The 25,462-nt window shown below is 39.4% G+C and overlaps 1 protein-coding gene across 2 annotated transcripts; it reads right to left on the reverse strand.

Moving 5' to 3' along the window:
- Positions 1-373: 373 nt before the first annotated feature.
- dusp11.2 (dual specificity phosphatase 11 (RNA/RNP complex 1-interacting), gene 2) lies at positions 374-25,245 on the reverse strand. Of its 2 annotated transcripts, none has more exons than XM_012966361.3 (10): positions 24,888-25,245; positions 8,835-8,910; positions 7,883-8,014; positions 7,659-7,782; positions 6,504-6,564; positions 6,224-6,270; positions 5,508-5,583; positions 5,145-5,216; positions 2,569-3,612; positions 374-1,427 (listed from the first exon to the last, which is right to left on the reverse strand). In XM_012966361.3, exons 1-10 carry the CDS (start codon positions 24,914-24,916, stop codon positions 1,187-1,189), a joined length of 1,902 nt encoding a protein of 633 aa, XP_012821815.1. In that variant the 5' UTR covers positions 24,917-25,245; the 3' UTR covers positions 374-1,186.
- Positions 25,246-25,462: the final 217 nt, after the last annotated feature.

The following is a 25,462-nucleotide window of genomic DNA, read 5'->3' on the forward strand; positions in this document are numbered from 1 at the left end:
CCCCCCCCCCCCCCCCCCTCAAGCCAGTTAGAAAATCCTTTTGGTAGAGGACCATCTCATCATGCTGATGGGTCACCGTAGGCACAAAGTATAAGCTGATCATTTGCCCAGGCGCCAAAAAATCTGATCTGCCTGGTTTAATCAAGCACTTGGGTGAAAGATCCACTAATTTGGAGACCTTACCAAATAGTTAATCTTTAGTTTTATATTCAGTTTTACAGTCTGTTTCACTTTGGCCAGGCACGTGGATTCGGCCAAATCCTGCTGAAAGGCTGAATCTTGGCCCAGTCTCGAACCAAATCCTGGATTTGGTACATCCCTATTTTATATTATCTGCATCAGACATGCAGAAAACAACTGCACATACAAAAGGTGTGACAAAAGGGACTGTTTAAGAACAAATATACAGTAGGTCAAGTATAAAGAATTTCCTTTGCAATATTTGTACAGCTTCATAATGTAATAGAAACAAAAACGTATGGCTTATACATTACCAATGTTCTTAATGGATCTGTGCTTTCACTACAGTAACAATTTGCTAAATATTTATACAATTACTTAATTACCAGCCATTATTATTTACCATAATATGTCTCTGCTAATTCCCCCAACCCACTTATGCAGGTGATTGCCAAGCCTGGTTTTTAATAATTGCAGCTGATCACAGCAGTAAGTTATGGAGGGGGGCGGGGGGTAGGGTAGAAGCAGATTCAGGAGAAGTGGTTTTTCAGCTGAATCTGAATATTATTGAAAGGTTTTTTTGACTTATCAAACAAGCTTGCAATCAATCAAAATGAATAAGTCAGAAGTTGAACGCCACGTTAAGGCCACCACTGTGAAGCAAAAATGATTTTTAAGTGTATGGCAACTGTTGCTTAGTTGCCTCTGTCATTTTCCCCGCAGCAGTCAGAACCTGCAGCACTTAGTGCCGTGATTAGCCGCTATTTCGAATCCACCCTTAGCAACCAGCTAGCCGAGGGAAAAAAAGGCATATATCATGTATGTAAATAAATGTTATTTTAGGTAATCTTACTAAAACTTGGTACTGTATTTCAATTTTGGCTACCCATTAACAGCTGCTCTGAATGAACAAAAGAGAAGCAAATATCTAGGCACATCTAACATGAAACACAGGCAACACAACAATGAAAAAAGGGTCAGTATATCTGACAGCTTCAAAACAAAATCAATTAAGATGTAATCTGTTTCTGTCCTGGAGCAAATATCTGTCCATAGGCGATTCGCCTTTATGCATATTATAGTCATATGCCACACGTTGCTCTCTGTTCTCATATAATGTAGGGCCTGGCTCCCTGGCTCTTAAGAAATCATAACTTTGCTGTGGTCTCATAGGTGGCTGATATGGTGAAAATCTGTTGGTCCCATGGAAATCTGCAGTCGGAATAGTACTTCTTTCCTGAAATGACCTAATAAAGAGAGAAATTGAGAATATCAAAGAAAATATTAGATCAGAGAAGCGCGTTGCAATAAGGGACATTTATTTATACATAGTGTATTTAGATCAATAGATGGGTTTTATTAATAACCTGTGTGTTACTACGGAAATCAGTGACCTAACTACAGAGGAAACAGACCTCGCGGACCTGCTTCCTCTGCACAGGCGCCCATGGGTGACCAGTGGGGCACTCAAAATTGTGAGTCAGCTTGATATTACAATGTCAAACAAAAACATGTCATTCATTCATGGTGGTGACAAGGAAAATCATAATTAGCTATGAACATTTTTGCTAGGGATGCACAGAATCCACAATTTTAGGATCCGCCTGAACCTTGAACCCTTTGCGAAAGATTTGGGCAAATACCAAACCAAATATGCATTCTGTACAAGTACATTAGAGGGGATTATAGACAGAGAGGGGTGTTCTTTTTCCCATAAAAATGATCAGTGCACCAGAGGACGGAACTTTCAATTGAAGCAGCGTAGGTGGTTTTCAAGGTGAGGGGAGTGAGGTTGGGGAATGCCCTTCCTAGTGATGTTGTGATGGCAAATTCTGTAATGCCTATAAGAGGGGCTTGGGGGATTTCTTGAACAAACATAATATCCAAGGCTATTGTGATACTAATATCTACAGTTAGTATTGATGTTGGTATATATGGTTTATGTATGTGAGCGTATAGATAGGTCAGTATGGCTTTATGTATGTGAGTGTATAGATAGGTAAGTAAAGGTTTGTGTGTGCTGGGTTTACTTGGAAGGGTTGAACTTGATGACTTTTGATGACTCTTTGGTGGTCTTTTTTCAACCCTATGTAACTATATATGATATGCAAATTAAAATAAGGACGGGTTAAAGAGAATCGCACCGGTTCCTGCTAAACTATATAGGGAAACTTTTAGGTATTATAAGCGGCTTCTGATTTTTCAATCAAATATGAAAAGACTGTAAAACACTACCACATATGCACCAAAATATAATTATCTGTGTATAAAGGGAGTTAAGACCTAGAAGTTCTGGATGGATGTTCTACCAAACTTATGGGTTTATAGGGCATAATTATTTTAATATTGTCGGTATGAACTTGATAACTGACTGATTTCTTTTCCTACCTTATATCATAATTACTTGTGCCCGCAGCACTCTCACTGCTGTTCATAAATTTGACTTTGTTCATTAGAAACTGTTTTTCCTCTTGGTGCTTTCTTACATCAGAAAGTCCATCAATGCGCTGGCCATGCAAAGTTCCCAGAGCTACTTCTCTCTCTCTCTGATACAATCCAGGGATTTCCTGGCGACTGCGAGCCTGCATTTCAAGAAGCTGCTGAAGTTCATTTCGTGATGTTGGAATGTTAGAGTTTAAATTGTAAGTTTGTCTTTCTCCAAAACGTAATTCATTTCTATCCAGGGGTGCCATGTTGGTGGAAAAGTCTGAAGCATGTTGGTACTGAAACTGCCGTTGAGTGTCTGTCTTTCCACTATCAGTCTTATACATTTCAGCAGTAAAATTCTGTACTGACTTTGGATGAGAAGAATAGGGTGCTGCTGGTCCAGGCGTGGCGTCAGAATAATTATTGTGTCTAACCCCCATTCTTTGCGAAAATTCCAGAGACTGCGAGCCATTAGCCGGAATTATTCTATCCATTGTCCTCCTGCTACAATAATCAAAACGTTCATGCTTTCCATCTAATGACATATCTTCTTTTGAGCCAGATACGGAACGGCTCTGACTTTCCACAAGACGCCCAGACTCAGATTGCATGGAACGGTTGCGCCGTATCTCCTCCGTAATTTCTGCCACACTGTTGTAAACTCGAGGTTGAGGTTGACCTGAAGTTAAAGAACTATTCAAATAATTCCTTTTCTGATGCAGCTCAGAAGTATTTGTTTCATGTGCAGGAAGCGTACTCTCTCTAATTGCAGATATTTTGAGGGCCTCTTGTTTTTGACGCTCTAATGCTCGTGCTATCCGAACTCTTTCTATATATTCTGGCATAGTGGTTAAAAAGTCCTTGTCATCTTCAAAAAGCTTAGTAGGCTTTGGTCTCTCTGTTGGCAAAGGAGGTGGCAACGGCAATTTACGTGCATCAAAATCCCCATAGTCATCTGCAACAAAATCTCGCTGTGTGCGCTGAAGAGCAGATTGCTTCTCTGGCCTGTTACAAATATAAAGAATATAGGAAAAGAAGATGATTAAACCTCTTAGATTTTACATCTAATGTAAACATTTCCAGGGAACAAAGAGGGGGCCTTAATTAAATTGTAACTAATGGAACTAAAAATAACAAATTCAAGAACATTAATTTAAAATATAGCACCACTGACAGCTGCCTCTGTTATTTTAAAATTGCACATTTATTTAAAAATTGCCATCTTGGAATGTTCTTGTATCGATCATTCTGAGGCCTTTTAACAAAAGTTACAGGGCTGATTACCAGAGGTATAATGTTATTCGTATAATCCTGCCCTAGAGGAAATAAAACGTTGTAATATGTCAGTTTATCACCTGCAGTTTCATCAGTAAAATTCCATCAGAATTTTTATTATCTTTTTTCTCATATCAGTTATATTATTCCTGCAATAGTTTCTCATTAGACTGCAATATTGCACTGTCTGTCTTGGGGCATTCCTGTCTAGTGTGGTTATTTAGACAACTCATAATACAGAAAATGTTGCTCAGTTTTCCTACAGGAAAGTTCTTAATGTTGTCCCAAGAGGAACTATACAGTCCAGGAAGAAAAAGGAATAGCTTTATCCATATGATCACAATATAGGTCAGCTTTAAAAAGCAGTGGTTTATATATCCACTGACAATATAAGGTGTCGCCATATAGCAGGTGTGCAAAATTACCATTTGCCTTTGAAGATTAATTATTAGATGCAGCAGTGTGAAAAGAATGGATTTTAAAATTAGGGTAAAGCTCTATTTCCAGTCAAAGAACCCCATGTGTCCACAAACATCCTTTTGAAAGTTTTTGTGAAGAACTCTGGGCCAGTACTGGTACTGTCGGGCATTTTCAATTTAAGCAGATAGGAAAAGACAGGAGGTGCTCTGGGTGCTTTTCCATTTGCAGGACTTTGGCCAACAAGGAGTGCTATCAGCATGTACTGGAATACTGGAGCCTTTACCTTCATGAAAACTAGCCTAATTTTGTATTTCCTGTGGTTTTAGATATATTGGCATTATTTTTAATGCTTCCAGTAGATGACATAATCTACAGTTCTCTCTGCCTTAATGTTAAAGCAGGGTCAAGCTTCTGACCTCAAAACAGCTATCTAAATCCTTCAGTAGCACAATACTTGGTCCAGTCAGCAGAGAGATGGAGGAAAGAGTTTAAAATCTAAAGCAGACATGAAGAGAACTGTCTAGACTGTGTGTCTATTGGAGACATTGCCTGCATGGTCAGTCAGCCCTACAGCTGGGCATAGCAGCATTGAATGAGTTCTGCTCTGCCCAAAGCTAGATAATAACAGTCAAAAACTGTCAAAAAGAGTCAGAAACCACTAATAAAAACTAATGTTAACTGCAAAATTGCTCACAAGAGCAATCTGAGTAAGTTTCCCAAAATGATTGGGGTTTAGATCCTCTTCAAAATCAGGGTAATATAAAAAAGCTGGTCAATTAACAGGATGATCCTGATAAATAATCACATCACAAATGTAAGAGGAAAATAGGTGGAATCTTTACCTCCAATCTTCCAACTGACTATAAAGTTCGCTAGGTGCATCTTCAGATGGAGGCTGGTCTATACCCAGATTACTATTAAATTCAAAGTAAAAAAAAAAAAAAAATGAATTTAAGCATCGCATTTGATGTACAGCATATTACTTAAAAACAGTTATCTAAAATACATGTGTATACATTAGTAATGGTAATATAGTAATAATACATTACTAATTCTTCTAAAAATATCAACTAATTAATAATATATCAACTAACATAATAATATTACAGAACACACTGATTGTAGAAATAATTTTCTCGGTATGGTGGCACTTTAACAAGCCACAGTCCATTAATGATGCTTACTTTCAGGCGAGACATTCTTACCTTCTTGTTGGTCCATTTAAAAGATCTTCTGTGTATACAACTCCCTCTATAGGATGACCTCGAGCCTGTGCAAAAGCTATGGATTTGGAAAACGGAGATTTATTTGTTTTGCATATGAACCCTTTTAACTTGCGACACTTTAGGCTAATGCCCCACAAGGAGATTAGTCGCTGCCCATGATAAATCCCTGCTACTGCAAGTGATTAATCTCCCCGAAATGCCTTTCCACAGGCAATAGCATGAACTGCCAGTGGGATTCACATTACTAAGTTTCATAAAGAAACTTCGGGATTTAGCGATTGCGTATGCCTTTCCACCGGCAAGTCATGTTATTGCCTGTGGAAAGGCATTTTCGGGAGATTAGTCACCCGCGGTAGCAGAGATTTATCACGGGAAACTAATCTCCCTGTGGGCATTAGCTTAAATGGTGGGTGAGTTGGTGGTGTTACATTGCTGAATCAGTGCAGTAACATGTAGCTGTAATTATGAGCTAGCTACTTCTAACTCAAAAAGCAGAATAAGCTAAGAAAGCTATTCCTTACACTTGTTACTACACTGAGATGGCTCTGCAAAGACACAAGTAAAGAAAAAAGGGACTATGCAATTGACCTGACCCCTTACAATGCTTTATGGCAGTGATCCCCAACAAGTGGCTCTTGAGCAAACATGTTCACCAACCCCTTGAATTTTGCTTCCAGTGGCCTCCAAAAACATACCATTTACTGCAGTATCTGGATCCCATCCATCAACATCAATCAGGTACCTAAAATTCAAATGAAGACAGCTTCAAAACTAGTTGATTTAATATAACCTAGCCAATGCAATTTCCTTCCTCGCTCTGTGTCTACCAATCCCTCTTGTTGCTCTTTTCCACTTCTTTTGGTGTGTAGAAGGGGCTTAATGTAACGGATCCCAGGTCACAGTATGAGTTAATTCTTTGGAAATGGCTAATTCCCTGGTTGCACTTCAGTATAAAGTGATAAAGAGGAGACTTACCTGCATATTAGGTAACCAGTCCTGTTAATACCAGTTGTACAATGAACTCCAATAAGCTTGTCTAGAATAAAGTATAAAAACCTGTCACAATCAGTAGTAATAACAAAATTGAGGTACTAAGATCCAATTAGATGGTGTTTTACGAAGCAGTTTTTTTCAATCAGAAAATTAACTATTTATCAAAATTAATAAAGCAAAATAGGCTTTATTTGTGCTTGAAACCAATACACAGTGACCTCTGAGTAACAGCTTTTTTTTAGCTGTAATTCTTTTGGATGATAGAGCAGGTCTTGCACAAGCAGCAAAGCAACCTGAACATGCTAGAATGCTGTAGCTACTGAGATGCTATAAGGAAACATGGCTGCTTGGTATGTGTCATATCAGGTTTTATGTAAAATAACAAAAATCTGCAGAATGGTAAAATATAAAAAGCAACTGAAAAAAGTCACATATGTGGTGTGTTATCTAAAAATAGTTGTGTGTGCTACAACATAAAAAGCTGGCATTAATGGAAGATCAGTAATGCTTACTAGGGCTGTATCATTAACATATGGAATAAAGCATACCATTTAATTGTGTGCAATTTCGAATTTGCTTGCCAAGAAAATAAATAAGCTTGAAAGGTAAAAATATAAATTTTGCCACTTAAAACACTTCAGAACTTACTCAAAAATTAATAGAAACATGCAACTCGCTTACTTTTCCTACAACATAATGTAATTGTGATTCAAGATTTTTTATAAATATGCACAATTGTGGAAAAAAATTTGGATTGCTAAAAGAAAAAAAAAAAAAAAGCATAGTTAATTGCAAAAGAAGGCATGTTCCCCCTGTTAATGCCATATTGCAGCTTGTAAAGTGGTTTACATGCAACAATCTCAGTAGTAGTGAGGGAAAAGTTAGTTTTTTAGATTTGTCACCCACAGGTGAGCACAGACTCTCTAAATGCAACAAATCTCCATGCGTGCCATTGCCCTTGAAGAGAGAAACAAATAGTATTTTTTTATTGTTGATTTTAGTTATTTGCTTTTATTGGGGGGGGGGGGGGGGGGGGACTGATGCTTTGGGAGCAACTTCTCAACACAAAAAGGCTATCTACATAGAATTTCAATAATAACCTCCAAAGCTACCCCCCCCCCCAGAGAAATAACTTACCATTGTCTGTATTTTGCCAAATAAACCTTCTTACAATTCTTTTAAACTGATGAATTGTGGCATCTTCTGGTATTTGCAGCCCAGCTGTGTACAGCTTTATATATTGCACACTTCTTGGCAAATCCTAAACAATAGGGATGATAAAAGTTATAAAATACTTATAAAATACTATTTTCTATAGTGTTCCGCAAACCAACACAAAATCAGCAGACCTTTCACCCTACCTTGTCTGTATAGTACCGTTCTGTGTTTGTCAAATCTATGATTAGTCCAAGATCTTCATCTCTTGATCTGACTTCAGTCAGCAAATCTTTTGGGGTGAATTTCTGAGTTGGGGTAACTCGCTGATTTGCTTGCTGTAACAAGAATTGAAAGGTATACTAAGGTGACACCGGAACATTTCCTGTAGTTCTTGGGATCATATCTCTACTAAAGACATTGTTACAGTTTTGGGCTAACGGTACATGGGACATTTTTGGCCTTTATGCAGTAGCCAAAAAAATGTGGTGCTAAAGTGCCTGACAAGGTCCCCTCAGAGTTTGCATTGAAATCATCACCAAGAGCTTGTGCCAGTGCTTGCCAGACTATATTTGTTAGGAAAAGTGTGCAGATGCTATGCAGGCAAACTCTGGCTACGGGAACGACGGGTATAGGTGCTGTCGGTTCGGGGACCACATAAACGAGCCGATATGGGCCCCCCTCCAACAGAAAAATCAAACCTGCCCGATCCAGATCAGGCCAATTTTAGGCCAGATGTCGGTCGGGCAGGCCGGTCGTTTGTGCTCAGTACCTGAGCTAACTAATTCTGCCTAGTCATACCCATGAGCATTCAGAAGTCATATTTTATTGCAGTCTTTTTTAAGGGTTTAACATGCATTTAAAACTGCATTTTAAACCATACGCTGGAATAGGTTTGGTAAGCTATGAGCTTTAAAATAGATGTTTAACCTTTAATTGATTGTTAGTATATTATAGATTGAACAATTCTAAGCTACTTTTCAATTAATATTCATTTTTTTAAGGTTTTTAAAATTAGTAATTTCATTCAATTCCTGCTTTCAACTAAAAATGCTAGCAATTTTGTATTATAAATTAGGTTTAGAGACTAACAAATGGCACATTCCAGCACAGTAATGAATAATACATCTGGTATACAAGTTCATTCTTTACACATACCCCTTTCAAAGGTACTTTAAACGCAATAAATCGTGATCCTGGAATCCGCTGACCCACTGCTGTCAGAGACCTCCATCTGTTATTTGAAAACAAAATATTTGTTAAAAGCATAGGCACTTAAACTATTAAAATACAATATTTCACGCATAGGCGTTTAGCAAAACAGTGACAATACTTCTGGTTATGACTGAAACCTATTGGCATGAGGTTAGGAGTACAACCTTTAATTATTTATGTATATACCTTAAGATAAAGAAACAATTTATAAAAATGTAAGTGTATCAATATGTATGATGAAGATGCCTAAAACGGCTGGCTGCTTTCTACTGTTTGCTTCGTCACAATGGAATGAGCAACATATTATTTTATGGTTACCCTTTATTTATATAGTGTTGACACTTCACACAGCATTTTACAGAGATTCTAAGGGGCACATTTACTAATCCACGAAGGTCCGAAAAGCGTCTGAATGCGTTTTTTTCGTAATGATCGGTAGTTTGCGACTTTTTCGAGCTCTCAATGCGAAAGTTGCGATAATTTGCGATAGTCGTAATGGCTATGAAAAAGTCGCGACAATTCATGAAAGTTATAATGGCAATGAAAAAGTCGCGACAATTCTCCAAAGGCATAATGGCAATGGAAAAGTCGCTACAATTCTCCAAAGGCATAATGGCAATGAAAAAGTCGCGACAATTCTCCAAAGGCATAATGGCAATGGAAAAGTTGCGACAATTCACGAAATTTGTTATGGCTATGAAAAAGTCGCGACAATTCGCGCAAGTCGTACCGGTTACGAAAAAGTCGCAACAATTTACGGAAAAGTCGTAGCGGCAACGAAAAAAATCGCAAAAAATACGAAAATGTCGCAAAATGTTCGTTTTTCAATCCGAATTTTTCTCATTCGGATTCGTGGATTAGTAAATCAGTCCCCTAGTCTGTTTTCTTAGAGGCAATGCCAATGTCTCGTTTAACACATATTTGGGAATATATTGACTGCATATTGCATTCAAACTCTATGCTGGTCCCTCTGAGGCAAGGCATTCTGAAACGGCACAGTCACTCTGGGTACCAATAAGAAAGCAAAGGGGCAGAAGATAAGACAGAATTTCTAGTGCATTGTCACAACCCAGTCATATACTGCTTGTCACTCACGAGTGATCAGGACGTGATAGATGGCCACTTTGCTCCTTAATGCCAAGGATACTGAAGATCTAGTGATTTCACCATTTGACTAAAAACCATGAGCATGCAGGGCTGCCCAGGAAATGTTGGCACTAATGTACTGGGACACAAGGGCTTATTACCCACTGCCCATATTAAAATCTATAGTATCTATAGCAAACATCAACAAAACTGGACTCCAAAATTGGCTTTTTACAGGGCTGGAAACTGCATATTCATATAATGTACAGAATATTTTAACTGTTGAGTGAGTGTGTGCACATGTACAGAGCTCACACCCACGGATATAAAGGAATATGATGGTCAATAACTCCAGACAGGAAGGACCTTCAACAATGTTCTGTATCCATACAATGACACTGATGTCATTTTAAACCTTAATTAATGTAGTTCCAGGAGCTACACATCCAAGTACAGCCTACCAAGAGTGCTTGATAGTCAGATTCTATCCCCTGGCAGCCAGTAGTATAAATATTTAAAGTTAATTGGCTGCCACACAAAACTTTGCCAGTAAAATTAATGGCATCCTACCTTTGACAGTAATACACCCCCTGCTGTAAGGGATTTTCTGCATTAAACAAAGAAATGGTTTGGATTACCAATTACCCTGACCTCTAAAGTTTCATATCTTGTGGATTTCTAAATTAAATAGGACACTATTATCAAAACCTGAAAGGTTTAGTAAGGCAGTGTTTGTAGTTTTAAAACAACTTTTGTAGTAATTGGTCACAACATGGAAAATGTGGCCTTAATTCTTTAAAGGGCAGTAAAAAAAGTAGATTCTATGTTGCTGACAGTTAAGGGATTAAAGAACACAGCATGATTCTATAGATCCTACATTCCTGCATTATATTGCAAAGAATAGAAAATGTGTGTTGCTAGGCAACACAAGGATATCTGTTGTCACTAAAAAGGTTAAAAGGAATACTGTTTGATAAAGGTGGATTTTCTCTTAGGTTTTAAATATTGGACATTTAAAATTACTAACCAGGCATTGCTACAGCCCAAAATGTCTGAAAGTCGAGCCAATAAATGTTATAAAGGGGTTAGAAGAAAAACAATTGTCTTAGTCCCTTTGGAGTCAATGGCTGAACGTGATCAACTTCATCATGCTGCCCCTCTGATGCTGATCCCCCTCCCAGAGGGCACCTTATGAAATTCACCTCTAAAAATGCATATGGTAAAATAGCCCTGTTAGTATAAAAAACGCCCCATCTATGGACAAATGAATTCATATATTAATGGTGATGAGACAGAAAAAGTCATGATTGCTTTACAAATTCTGCTTTGCTATGGTCTAGAGTTACAATATAAAAATAAAAACTGAATGACAGTTGCCTGCTGTTGCTGTCACTGTCATGTTCTTTCTGTGTCAGTTGCTATAGCAACCAGGAGAAAGCCAACATGTTCCATAAATAGGTGTTTTTAAATACTTAAAATTTAACTAGTGACAGTGCCTAAGAACAATTTTGCTTGTAGTTTAGCTGCCACGTACCGTACTTCAAACAAATTGGGTGAGAAAAAGAAAAAACACCCGAAGTTTATTCATTAGTGTATAGAGTGTACCAGCTATCTTCTGCATTAATATTAGATCGGTCACTTATAACTACAGGTATGGGATCTTTTATCCAGAATGCTTGGGACCTGGGGTTTTCCAGATAAGGGATCTTTCCGTAATTTGGATCTCCATACCTTAACTCTACTAAAAAATGATTTAAACATTAAATAAACCCAATAGGATTGTTTTGCCTCCAATAAGGATTAATTATATCTTAGTTTGGATCAATTACAAGGTACTGTTTTATTATTACAGAGAAAAGGGAATCATTTAACCATTAAATAAACCCAATAGGGCTGTTCTGCCCCCAATAAGGGGTAATTATATCTTAGTTGGGATCAAGTACAGGTACTGTTTTATTATTACAGAGAAAAGGGAATCATTTAACCATTAAATAAACCCAATAGGGCTGTTCTGCCCCCAATAAGGGGTAATTATATCTTAGTTGGGATCAAGTACAGGTACTGTTTTATTATTACAGAGAAAAGGGAATCATTTAACCATGAAATAAACCCAATAGGGCTGTTCTGCCCCCAATAAGGGGTAATTATATCTTAGTTTGGATCAATTACAAGGTACTGTTTTATTATTACAGAGAAGCTAAAAATGTTTTAAAATTAGAATCATTTGTTTAAAATGGAGTCTATGGGAGACGGCCATATAATGGATAATGGGTTTCCGGATAAGGGATCCTATACCTGTACCTTGTATAAAGATCAGTAAGGGACTGTTCAGCAGCTTATCTTCCTGTGTATGGGCACCCCCAATGGGCCTACCCCACAACATCTGGCCTAAAATTGGCCAGATCTCTATCAGGCAGGTTGCCCGCCTATGACCTTAGGTAAGCATATTGGTAGATATCCACCTTTAGAGGCTGGGGCTTTCATTTTCTTATCTTAGAACAAAAGGACTAACATTTTTAAAGACCGGAAGCCAAGTTTTAGCAGGTATTTTCTAATAAAGCATTCAAAATAATAAATGGTGTGCAGGATAGGGCAATTATTGGAGCAGGGTAGAATAGATTTTTTTAGTGTTACTTTTCCTTTAATATAAGTATAACACTTTCAAGGTAGCCATACACATTTAGATTTTGGCCCCAGGGCCAAACGATCGGAATTTTTTTTTTTTTTTTTTAAAGCAAGTTGCTACCCGATATCGCGGATCTTATAGTGTATGGGGACCTTTAGGCTACTGAACGTACGTTTTAATGCAACTATCTAAAACAAACTGAAAATTGTATGATTAGAGTCCTAAAGATAACAAATTAGACAATGTTCTGAACAATACATGCTCACATATTATTGTCACTTGAACAAAATTTTTTAGCTTGTGTGATCGACTAAACAATCACCATGGAGCCCACGCACTGTCCAAAAATGATACAAAACTACATTTTATACAGTAATATCAGTGTGTGTATGGCCAGCTTAAGGGGTAGACCCCAATGTAACGATGTTAGTGACTATAGACCCCCTTCCCCACATCTTCACGTGCCAGTATACATAAGGTTTACAGCACAGACATGCAATTACCAGCATTACAGCCGTTTCATTTAGATTTATGCTTTGCCACATTGTCTGGCAACTTGCCGTGCAGAAAGATAACTCAATTCAACCCTACATTTGCAGATATTTTAAGATGTCATTTTGTGTTTCGTGCCAGCGACTATGTTTTAGTTTTGCAATGCAAAATTAAAAAAATAAAACATTTTTGGGCCATAGACTTGAACATCCAATCATTTGGGCATTAAAGGAGTAAATCTTTGCCCGATATGGCCACCTATGAACTGGGCTGATTTGATCGCTTGGCCCCTGGGCCAACTATTAATTCATAATGGAGGCTAATGCAAGCCAGTAAAGAATAAACACATCTGTTCACCTATGCAGTCCTCACTGTGACAGGATTTTCAAACTAGCCAAATATCTGTCAGGGAGGGCATATACACAGACAAGCTGCTCACTCAAGGTGGCCATACATGGGCTACTAAAAGCTGTCAATTCAGCCCTACTGTGTATGGGGCCAGCCAACATGTCTGCCTGCCTGACCAATGTCTGGCCTAAAATCAGCCAGATATCCACTGGGCAGGTTTCATTTTACCCATTGGCATGCTGATGCAGTCCTTTTCTCAATGGCCTACATTGGCAACAATTATGATTTGACTCAGGGGCCAACGATTGTATCAGCCCGATACCACCCACCTCAATGTGGACAAACCGGGGAAAGATCCACCACATGAGCAGATGTTTATGTCTATGGCAAGATTCAGTTTGAAGGGGCATATCCGTTGCCTAAATCTGCCTGTGTAGGCCAGCTTTAAAGCAAGTGAAATCCATCCTCATCACAACATGAGTGTGTTATTTGCAGTTGTATAATAATGTTAAATTGGAGTAGAGCACAACAAAATTAATTTAAAAAAAAATAATTTTTAAGATACACACATTTTAATAAATGAGTAAAAATATATAGAGATGAAGTGCCATATGTTAAGAGTCATGAAAGGAACAAGGTCCCTGTCACCTTACAATCAAAGTAATATCTGGGTCTGTTCAGGTCAACTTCCTCAGTAGTGATGGAGAGGGTGTTATGGTCAGTTGGGTGTTTATGAGCAGAGGTTGGCCTCCGAATAATATGTCTGCTTTAGGTAGTGCTTACATCTATATATGGAAAGGAGACAGGCATATATGGGGCTTTTTTTCCTGGGATAACCAGAGTGTTAATTTATTTACAGGAACAGTAACACCAAAAAATGAAAGTGTATAAAAGTAACTAAAATATAATGTGCTGCTGCCCTGCACTGGTAAAAGTTGTGTGTTTACTTTAAAAAGTCTACTATAATTTATATAAATAAGCTGTTATGTAGCCATGGGGGCAGCCATTCAAAGGAGAAAAGGCACAGGCACATAGCAGATAACAGATAAAACACCATTGTATTCCACAGATCTTATCTGTTATCTGCTATGTAACCTGTGCCTTGTCTCCTTTTTTCCAGCTTGAATGGCTGCCCCCGGGGCTACACAGCAGCTTATTATGTAAATTATTGTAGTGTTACTGTAGCAAACACACCAGTTTTACCAGTGCAGGGCAACAGTGCATTATATTTTTATTACTTTAAAGCTCTTTCATTTTTTGGTGTTACTGTTCCTTTAAGAGGAATTTTCTTGGTGGAAAAACATTTCTGGCAACTTTGAAAATCAATATTTTGTTACAACTTGGCGTTAGGTTATAACGGTTTTCATCACTAAACAGCAGATGAACATTCTTAGGCAAAAACACTACCAAAAGTTTTCCACTTATACTCAAATGAATGATTCCCAAGACCTGGGACTCAAAGACTAAAGGTGGCCATAAACGGGCCGTTTTGACAGCTTATCTGCCGGTGTATGGGCATGAATGACGGGCCTGCCCAACTGACATCTGGCCTGAAATCGGGCAGATCTCAATCAGGCAGGTTTGATTTTACTGTCAGATTGGGGACCACATTGGCTCGTTGATGCGGTCCCCAAACCAATGTCACCTATACCCAAGTTCTAATTCGATTTCCCAAATTAGCCCAATACCGCCCACCCATAGGCGGGGATCACCATGTGAGCGGATCTTATCATGTATGGCCACCTTAAGTTACAGCAAGTGGCCTGCTTTGCACCCTTACCTTGGCTTCACTTCTTTAAGGCCTCCGCTACTTTTGTTACTACCCCCATACCCCTGCTTGCCCGATATACGGGTTACAAAAACAAATATGTCTTGGATCTGTTGCAGATGAATAATAAAAGGAGTTTTAAATTCAAACTTAAACATTTAAAATGTAATAAAGATCAGAAATTGGCTTAGTTAGTGATAATTTACGGTGCATTAAAAGGATGCATTAACAGGATTGCTGTGACAAGCTGCAGGCAGAGAATTTGAATCCTATTAGAATCAATCAAGGCAATTACGGTTTTGAAACTGGAGCGCAGTCTGTCTCAATAGATACAGAAAATTGTTTTTATACATATGACAAGTAAACAAGATACACAGGTTCAGCTTTATAAAATGTTTAATATTTTTCTAACAATGCATTACAGACAGTGGACAGCTGTTCAAATAGATATAAACTTTGTTCAAATAAATGTTATGTATTCTGGGGACATTTATGCATACATTTTCAGACCTTCAATGTTCCTGTGTCAAGCCTTACTGTGCCCAAAAGAAAATAAAGTGACAGTGAGGGCCAACCGAAACAGAAAAAAAAAAATGAAAAAATCACATAAATCCACCTAAACTAGCACAAGTGAGTATCTACTGTTCATAGCCAAAGGTACACTGATAACAAAATCTACCATAAAAATCTTATTAATACAGCTTTCAAGCACAAATCTTTCTATCGTAGATGTCACCAATTACTTTTATATTTCTAGAATGATTACACTGACAAGGTGGCTACAGCTTAAGTCCATCTATTTGGCCTTTTCTTTTCAAGTCAGACCCTTATGAATATAATATCTTCTTGGATGAAAATCAACAACTGTTTTAAAAATAACAAACCCCTAAAAAGCCTTTTGGGAAGAACAAGAGATTTCTTTCTGCTTCAACTAAACGCCCCTTTACACCAAGACAGCAGCTTACCTGCCCATGTATGGGGCCCTTTAATGGGCCTGTCCAACCAATATCTGGCCAAAAATAGGGCAGATCTTCACTGAGCAGGTTTAAAGGAGAAGGAAAAGTAAAAACTAAATAAGCTTTATCAGAAAGGTCTATGTAAATACAGCCATAAGTACTCACACAAAAGAGTTCTCTGTCAAAAGAAACACAGGATTTCTTGTTTTCTTTTTTGTGAACATGATCTTAGGTATCAGACTTCCTCTATTTTAGGGCTCCTACAGGTTTGGGGCTCGAGTCTGCTCAGTTCTCTGCTCTCTCCCTTCTCCTGCTCCCCCCTCCCATAAGAATGCATAAGAACTCACTGCCCCCTCCCTTAAGCCGTCCATACACGCACCAATATTATTGTACAAAACCTTGTTCCGTATGGAATTCAGTGTGAGGCGACCGATATCGCAAAGGCTGTAGATATCGGTTGTCTCGTTGATTGGCCAGGTTAGAAGATTTTGATCGGGTGCCATTAAGGGCCCCCCAGCAAAATTTACATTTAGGGCTGAATCGGCAGATAAAGGTAGAATTTCTATTGTTTCTACCCCCGTATCCGACGATGATTCAGCCCTAAACGTCAGTGGAGGTTGGGAACGATCGTTATTGCTACGTGTATGGCCACCTATAGGAATGTGTAATCTGAGCTTTCAAGGGCTATAACTGCAGCAGGACCAAGCTAAAATGGCAGCTGCAATCATAGAAAGCTTCTAGGGCTCTTTAATCAGGTATAGTAAAGCTTTCTGCAGAATAAATATAGTGTTCTAGGTGGCACTAATGTGGCAAATATATTGGCAGTAAAATGCCAAAATGACTTTCCTTCTCCTTTAAAAACCACATCAGTTCAGGTATATCAGGGAAAGATACACTCTTTGCGAGGAGTGGGAAATATTATTGGAGTTAAAGTTAAATAAGCATCAAACTTATAAATGCCTTTTGTAAATCTGGCAGGTTTTGTACACTTAGGGGCTGATTTACTAACCCACGAATCCGACCCGAATTGGAAAAGTTCCGACTTGAAAACGAATATTTTGCGACTTTTTCGTATGTTTTGCGATTTTTTCGGATTCTGTACGAATTTTTCGGATCCAATACGATTTTTCCATTACGAAAGTTGCGTAAAAAGTTGCGCATTTTGCGTAGCGTTAAAACTTACGCGAAAAGTTGCGCATTTTTCGCGTAAGTTTTAACGCTACACAAAATGCGCAACTTTTTACGCAACTTTCGTAATGGATAGGAAAACTCGCGTTTTTACGCAAAAATCGTATTGGATCCGAAAAATTCGTACAGAATCCGAAAAAATCACAAAACATACGAAAAAATCGCAAAGTACCGATCATTACGAAAAAAACGCAATCGAACTCCATTCGACCCGTTCGTGGGTAAGTAAATCAGCCCCTTAGTATACCTTAAACGATTTTGAAGTTGATTTAAGTTTGGTGTAGTGAATTTTGCTGGAGTTAATTGTGTCAAATATTGTGTCAAAAATATAGAGATAAACTAACAAAAATATTTTTACTGTAGTAAAACTGTTTTAAAGGAACAGTAACACCAAAAAATGAAAGTGTATAAAAGTAACTAAAATATAATGTGCTGCTGCCCTGCACTGGTAAAAGTTGTGTGTTTACTTCAGAAAGTCTACTATAATTTATATAAATAAGCTGCTATGTAGCCATGGGGGCAGCCATTCAAAGGAGAAAAGGCACAGGCACATAGCAGATAACAGATAAAACACTATTGTATTCTACAGAACTTATCTGTTATCTGCTATGTAACCTGTGCCTTTTCTCCTTTATTCCAGCTTGAATGGCTGCCTCCGTGGCTACACAGCAGCTTATTATATATAAACTATAGTAGTGTTACTGTAGCAAACACACCAGTTTTACCAGTGCAGGGCAACAGTGCATTATATTTTTATTACTTTACATTTTTTGGTGTTACTGTTCCTTTAAGTTATATAAAAATGTAATTTAATGATTTTATGGCATAAATAAATATTTTATAACACCAGACAGGACTGATGATAAACACAGGCTAAAAATCAGCCCCTCCATTGGCATCAGCCCTTGGGCAGGTACATAAATCGCTTTTTGGCGCCAAAATCTGGACAGTGTGTCTGCACCCAAGCCAACACAGTGGCTCAGCATGCAGAGAATCAGCCCTGTTTGGCATTAGCCTCAACTACCAGTTCTACTCACAATGCACAGAGCAGAGAGTCTTGCCCATTCTAAGGGAGAATGCAATGTGCTTGTCATACAGTTTGTCTTGTCCATCAGTCCATTGCACAATGTTATGGAACATGTGGGTGCTTTATAAAATTGACTATAACAGTTCTCAGCCAAGTGGTTAAAAAGGCACTCAGCAGACGAGGAAGGGAGAGGACTTTTGCGTTCTGATCATTCGTGCCGTCAGACCAAAAGAACAGAGCATTTGTATGGCCAATCCTAATCGCTTTGTCTGTTTGGCCTGTGGAATGAATTACCAGTGTGTGACCACCTTAAGGAAGAAGAAAAACGGGGCAACTAATAGCTACGATATTTAAAAACCCCATCACTGCAACTAATGGCTAATTTCATATGCGACTATACAAATCGTAAATATTTTGCCATCTAATTGACTCATTTCTCTTCACCCTAAAGAAGGACTAAACCCCTCACAACAAAAGCCCCCATCCACTGCCGCAGTGACTTTTAGACGGAAAAGCATCCCTATTTATAAACATGACATATGCAAGGTAGCACAGCAGAGTTCACAGGCGCCATCATCTGTATCTTCAGATCCTCTTCGTTTACTTCAATGATGGACTAAGCTTTCTGGCGTATACGTAGTTGAAGCTAATCCTGGACTAGCTGTGAATGCGCCAGAAAGCTCAGTGTCAGCAAATCCAAAGAAGAAAATGGGGTCTCCTTAAATGTGTAGTTTCAATAAAGTGACATTGTCACTTAAATGGGGACACCACCCCCAAATCCCGATTGACTAAAAAGCTACCCATACAACTTTAGGTATTTTAGGCCAGTTCATAAATATATAGTATCTGCAGCTTGGTTAATAGCAATGGCTTTGCAATACAATGCAAATCTATGGAATTCTTATTGTAATGTCTGTTTCTTTCTATTATCTAAGAGTTTCTACACCAAGGCACACAGTTTCTGGCCACAAAAAGAAAGAGAAAAAATTGCCAGCGCATGGTTTGCCTTTAGAAATAATTTTTATCACACTTGGGCCAAAATATGTGCCACATCAAGGCCCCTCATTGTACGAGTCCTACACTGCCTATTAGCATTCTAAATCTGTAGTGCAGCTCACTGCTTTCTCACAAGAGTACCTGAATTAAGGGTAAGAGCAACATGGTGTTACTATTCAGTCACAATGTTTGCTGGGAGACTTGTCTTTAAAAGCACTAAGCCAAAGTGTGGTACTAACACCTGAAGGCAAACCATGCATTACTCTTTGTGTGTCCAAACTGTTTCTAGCAGCCGGTCAACGCCAGAATGTGGGTTAGACTGAGCCGCTGGCACAAGGGTGCTTTTAGCAGCTGGTCAATGCCATAGCGTGGGTTAGACTGTTATGCTGGGGATTTCATTCAGTGTTTTGTGTAAACAGTTTCTGATGCAGTATTGGTACTTTTTAATGCCAGCTGGGCTAACATTCAAAGCTGTTTTCATGTAGGAAGTTTGTCTGGAAGAGCATACTATGAGTTAATTTAATTCAAATTGCATCAGTTAAAAAAGCATCTCCAGCTGAATTCTGCATTTTAATTAGTTTTTTAAAAACACATTTTTTTTATATTTAATTTCGGAATTTCACATGGGGATAGCCATATTCTTCATTTCCCAGGATGCCTCAGTCATGTGACCTGTGGGCTGATAAACTTCAGTCACACTTTACTGTTGTGCTGCAAGTTGGAGTGATATCCACCCCTCCCAGCAGAACCAAGTCCAGCTTGGGACTCCTCCAGTTACATGGGAGTAGGAGAAACGATAGATTACCTCAAAGTAGTTGTAATGTGTAGCGTAGTAATGGGTCCTTCTGAAAGCTCAGACTGCACTGAAATGGTGCCTACACACCAATATTACAGCTAAAAAATATATTTGTTGGTTCAAGAATAACATTTGAAATGGTAAAGTGAATTATGTGCTATGTAAACTGTGTAATTTCAAAATAAAAAGTATTTCATAAAAATCAGGACAGCATCCCTTTAAGCTGTACCTGTCAATGAACTCTGAACAATAAGACTAATTTTCACTAGAGTAGTTTGTTTTGTTCAACTGAAGTATTCAACTGGTTTGCACACCTTGAAAGCAGTTGGATAAGCACACCAGAATATTGTAATTTGTACACAATTGCATCCGCACGCATGTCACGACATAGAAAAAAATTTAAATTAAAAAAAATAAAATGTTTTATTTAGGACCAAAATAAAAAAAAACTAGCATTAAACAAAAGAAAAAACTTTTGAAAACATTTAACAGTTTTATAACTATATCATGTGCATATGTATCGTATAAAAAAAAACAAAAACAGCAAATAACTGATTTGAAAAGTAGATTTGGAAATAAAAGACGCAACAAGTTCCTGCAAATGATCGACGATTTATCTGAAATTCTCAGGACCCCTTTGCTAAAATATATACTGTATACACTGTAATTTAAGGAGGCATTAAAATGGTTATTTGTAGTTCATCCATATTGGTAATCTGGAACCCCACAAATATTGTAAAATGGAAAACTCACAATGTTGACGAGCCCCTTTGGGCACAAGTGACTTTGCCAATCGAATCACTGCACTTTGGACATCCATATGTGGGTAAACTGCCTGCAATATATCTGATCAGTCTGCTTATGGGCTAATTAGTCAGAGATACTACTCTGTCTCTGCTTTAGGGCTCTGGCACACGGGGAGATTAGTCGCCCGCGGCAAAACTCCCTGTTCGCGGGCGACTAATCTCCCTGAGTTGCCTTCCCCCTGCCATCCCACCGGCGAACATGTAAGTCCCCGGCGGAATGGCACACGCGGCGGTGCGATTTTGTGCAAATCGCCGAAAAAGACTCGCAAGGCTTTTTCGGCGATTTGCGCAAAATCGCACCGCCGCGTCTGCCATCCCGCCGGCGACTTATATGTTCGCCGGTGGGATGGCAGGGGGAAGCCCTTAGGGCCCTGGCAGACGAAGAGATTAGTCACCCGCAGGATATGCCATCCCACCCACAAGAATGTAAATCGCCGGTGGGATGGCATATGTGGCGCTGCAATTTCCTCTCAAGCCAACTTCCACGATTTTGGGAAATCGCGGCACCGCATTTGCCATCCCACCGGCGATTTACATTCAAGCGGGTGGGATAGCATATCGGGGAGATTAGTTGCCCGCGACAAGGGAGATGTCGCGGGCGACTAATCTCCTCGTCTGCCACAGCCCTTAGGCTTATGTCCCATGGATTGTTAGTCGCCCCTGATAAAGCTCTGCTAATCTTGGCAACTAACCGCTTTTCTTCCTTTGTACCAGTGTACAAATTAAATAGCACAAGCCCCACTCACCTCACAAAAGGTTTAACAAATTGAGCACATAACCAATTCAATAAATAAGTCGAAATACTGATCCAAGTCAGCAACTACTGCATTCTCCTTGTGACATCACATTGCAGCCTCTGCAGCAATGACTGTTGTTCTGGACCAGAATGCCCTTAGTCACTGCCTGCACCCTTCTTTTTGGGCTCCAGCACACAGACATTTACTTCTACGTCCCTAACTAATTTTTCCTCGCATGGGAATGGATAAGGTAACAAACCCTATTCTTATTTATGAACCATGCATTTACAGGACAACAACAGACAAGACACAATATGAAGCAATGAACAGGTGAGGTGCTGCATGTTCTCACCTTCAGAGTCAACCCACTGAGAAAACTAGGGCCTCTTAATCCTTCCATCCCATGCAGTGGAACGCCTAGATAGGGGTTGGATACACCAAACCCAAAATTTTTGCATTTGGCCAAATACCATATTCACTTCAAAAGATTTATCTGAACTCCGAACCGAATCGGTTAAAAAAATTTGCAAAATCACAGGTAACAAATTTCATGAATAAAAAAAAACAAACAAAAAAAACAAAACTTACACACTAAAGTCTTATGATAATTTGAAAATGCAAAGTGCTAATTAGGGGTCAGAATTGGTTCAGCCAGCCACTCAGATTAGGCCCAATCCTAATTCTGTGATACAAAAAAAATGCAGAATGCCATGCAGTCTGGGATTCAGTGCATACCTAAGGGTGAAGACACACAGAACTACTCGTAGCAGCTACTTGTTGTGGCTACTAAAATAGACAATGCTGATCATTTACTGATAATTGTTTCTATGTGTGTTTTAGCAGAGGCAATTCTCAGTATTGTCTATGGCAGGGTATTGTTTGGAGGTTAGTAGCCTTGAAAAAGTAGCTGCTACTAGTAAAAAGTAGCTGCTACTAGTAGCCCTAAAGAAATATGGGTAAAGGCCGTGACACACAGGGAGATTAGTCGAGCTGTGACAAATCTCCATAGTCGCGGGCGACTAATCTCCCCGCAATGCCATCCCACCGGTTAGAATGTAAAGCGCTGGTGGGATAGCATACGCGGTGCCGCATTTTGCCAAAGTTTCCTCTCAAGGCAACTTCGGCAAATCGCGGCTCCGATGGCATTTTGGGGAGATTAGTTGCTTGCGACAACGGAGATTTGTCGCGGCGTGACTAATGTACCCCTGCCCTAAATCTTGGCCCCCGGTCATGCTCCCTTGCAGTGTTTCCTGCTCAACCGCTTGGGACAGATATTAGAGCAGGTGACAATTCTACTCATTTCAATAAAGCGGGTATGTTAGGTGTTGGGTGCAGTCTCCTGACAGGAGGTGACGGACCTGTCATTGTGCTTTGGCCCATACTTAAAAATGGTAATTCAAGAGTTGTAGCAATAGCAAAGATTTGCTGAAGTAGACCAAACAAAACCAGTGAAACAATAATAATAAAAAAAAAAAAAACAGAAGTTATGTAATAAAGAAAACACTTTGTGTTTGTGCATAAAAAAAACAATCGATAAAATGTGAAAAACAAAATTATTCCTGAATCCTTACAATGGAAGGCAAACCCCATCACTAAACTGGGCGTTCTTCCTTAAAGGTGGCCATACACGCACCGATAATATCGTACGAAACCTCGTTTCGTACAATATTCGGTGCATGTATGGTATGTCGGCGAGTCGACCGATATCGCAGGAAGCTGCTGATATCGGCCGACTCGCCGATCGGACCAGTTTGAAAATTTTGATCGGGCGCCATAGAAGGCACCTGACCAAAATCTCCCTTCAGCGCTGAATCGGCAGAAGGAGGTAGAAATCCTATTGTTTCTACCTCCTTACCTGCCGATTCAGCCCTGAATGGTGTGTGGCGGATCTGACGATGTTTCGTGCGACCGATGGTAGCACGAAACATCGTCAGATCGCCACGTGTATGGCCAGCTTTAAGGATCCATGTACAATTAAAGGGGACCTGTCACCCTAAGAAATAATTACAATTTCTTTTCTATTGTGTGTGTTAAGCAAAATTAACTTCACATACTATATAAATGATATAAATCTTGTTTCATTCAGTCTTGGGAATATACAATCACAGCCAGCAGGCAGCTGCCATTTATGGGCACTGTTATTAAGGCAAGCCTTGTATCACCCCAAAATCTTGTGTATGTGACAGAATGGGGGGACCAGATGCCCAGGCCCATGCACAGGCTACACAATTAGATGGTGAGAAGCTAGGGGGAATGTGAGTGCTGAATGGAAAGTTTAAAGGAACAGTAACACTAAAAAATGAAAGAGCTTTAAAGTAATAAAAATATAATGCACTGTTGCCCTGCACTGGTAAAACTGGTGTGTTTGCTACAGTAACACTACTATAATTTATATAATAAGCTGCTGTGTAGCCATGGGGGCAGCCATTCAACCTGGAAAAAGGAGAAAAGGCACAGGTTACATAGCAGATAACAGATAAGTTCTGTAGAATACAATAGTGTTTTATCTGTTATCTGCTATGTGCCTGTGCCTTGTCTCCTTTGAATGGCTGCCTCCATGGCTACATAGCAGCTTATTTATATAAATTATAGTAGACTTTCTGAAGTAAACACACAACTTTTACCAGTGCAGGGCAGCAGCACATTATATTTTAGTTACTTTTATATACTTTCATTTTTTGGTGTTACTGTTCCTTTAAGTAATTGTCTGCCCCGCCTCTATGCCTAAGGCATAGATGCGAGGCAGGCAGTATATGATTGACAGCTGGGATTTTTAAATGCATTTATAATGGGTTTGAATGTGTTAATATAAAAATGAATTTTGGTTTAATGTTTAATTTGAAAAGGACTTTTATTAAACAGCTTTTTATGTCTGGGTGACAGGTCCACTTTAACTTAAACCTATCCCCCCAGGCTGGAGTTAGCACAACACACCCTCCAACAAGGCAGTCTATGGGGTTTCAAGGACTATAGTTCATCTTGAGGGCCCTGTAATATCAGGGGCCCAATGCAAATGCCCACAGCAGCAGTAGTGCCCTACCCTAAAAGCAGCCCTGTAGCAGCAACTTGCCCCTATGTGAAAAACAGGACCCTCAGCCTGAAGGTCTCCACAAATAACATGGAGTGCAGAGGCCTACACACCACTGCCATTCATCAGCACATATACTCACCTTCCGGGGATGCTGTTCTTCTTCACCATGGTAACAAACTGAGGTGGGTTTCAAACTCCACCTTCCGCCGCCACTGCAAAGGGTTAAAAAAAAACCAAAACCGTGGAACCGAACAGCTACAAAGGCCCAAGCGACGCAACAGCGGCGAGTAAAAAAGCTCCCGCCGCGCTCGGTCGGTCACGAATCAGCCTGAGTGGAGTTAACGCTGAGTTTAATCACAAGGCGCCACTTAGCGCAGTAATAGGCAGCAAACCTGCTTTACTATAGCGAAATAGCGGAGCAGGTACCTAGGACGGCGATTAGGTTCCGCACAAAACCGGAAGTCGTCGCACTTCCTTCTGCGCAATAAGTGTGCGCGGTTCCACTGTGCCGCGGCCTGCGCAGGGCAAAGGGATACAGCGTGAAACTGGTCATGTGATGGTTGGAGCCGGACTTCCGTACAAGCAGAAGGAAGGAAATACTGCGTTTGCAGTCTCTAAAAAAAAAAGTTTTATTAGGACAAAAATGATATAGCCCAAAGCATTTTCACTCCTTTTCATTTTTGCTGTTGGGGTCGTTCCGTTTTGAAATTGGTT

This window comes from Xenopus tropicalis, chromosome 7 (assembly GCF_000004195.4).
Source record: "Xenopus tropicalis strain Nigerian chromosome 7, UCB_Xtro_10.0, whole genome shotgun sequence".
Classification (NCBI taxonomy): Eukaryota; Metazoa; Chordata; class Amphibia; order Anura; family Pipidae; genus Xenopus; species Xenopus tropicalis.

What these genes read in the sequence shown, in the direction of transcription:
- dusp11.2 (XM_012966361.3), bottom strand. Translation starts at nt 24,916, where the DNA reads ATGGTGAAGAAGAACAGCATCCCCGGAAG. An exon ending in AACGGTACTATACAGACAAG is followed by an intron (nt 7,783 to 7,882) that starts GTAGGGTGAAAG and finishes CCTATTGTTTAG; the next exon opens with GATTTGCCAAGAAGTGTGCA. An exon ending in TTGGCAAAATACAGACAATG is followed by an intron (nt 6,565 to 7,658) that starts GTAAGTTATTTC and finishes ACTTTATTCTAG; the next exon opens with ACAAGCTTATTGGAGTTCAT.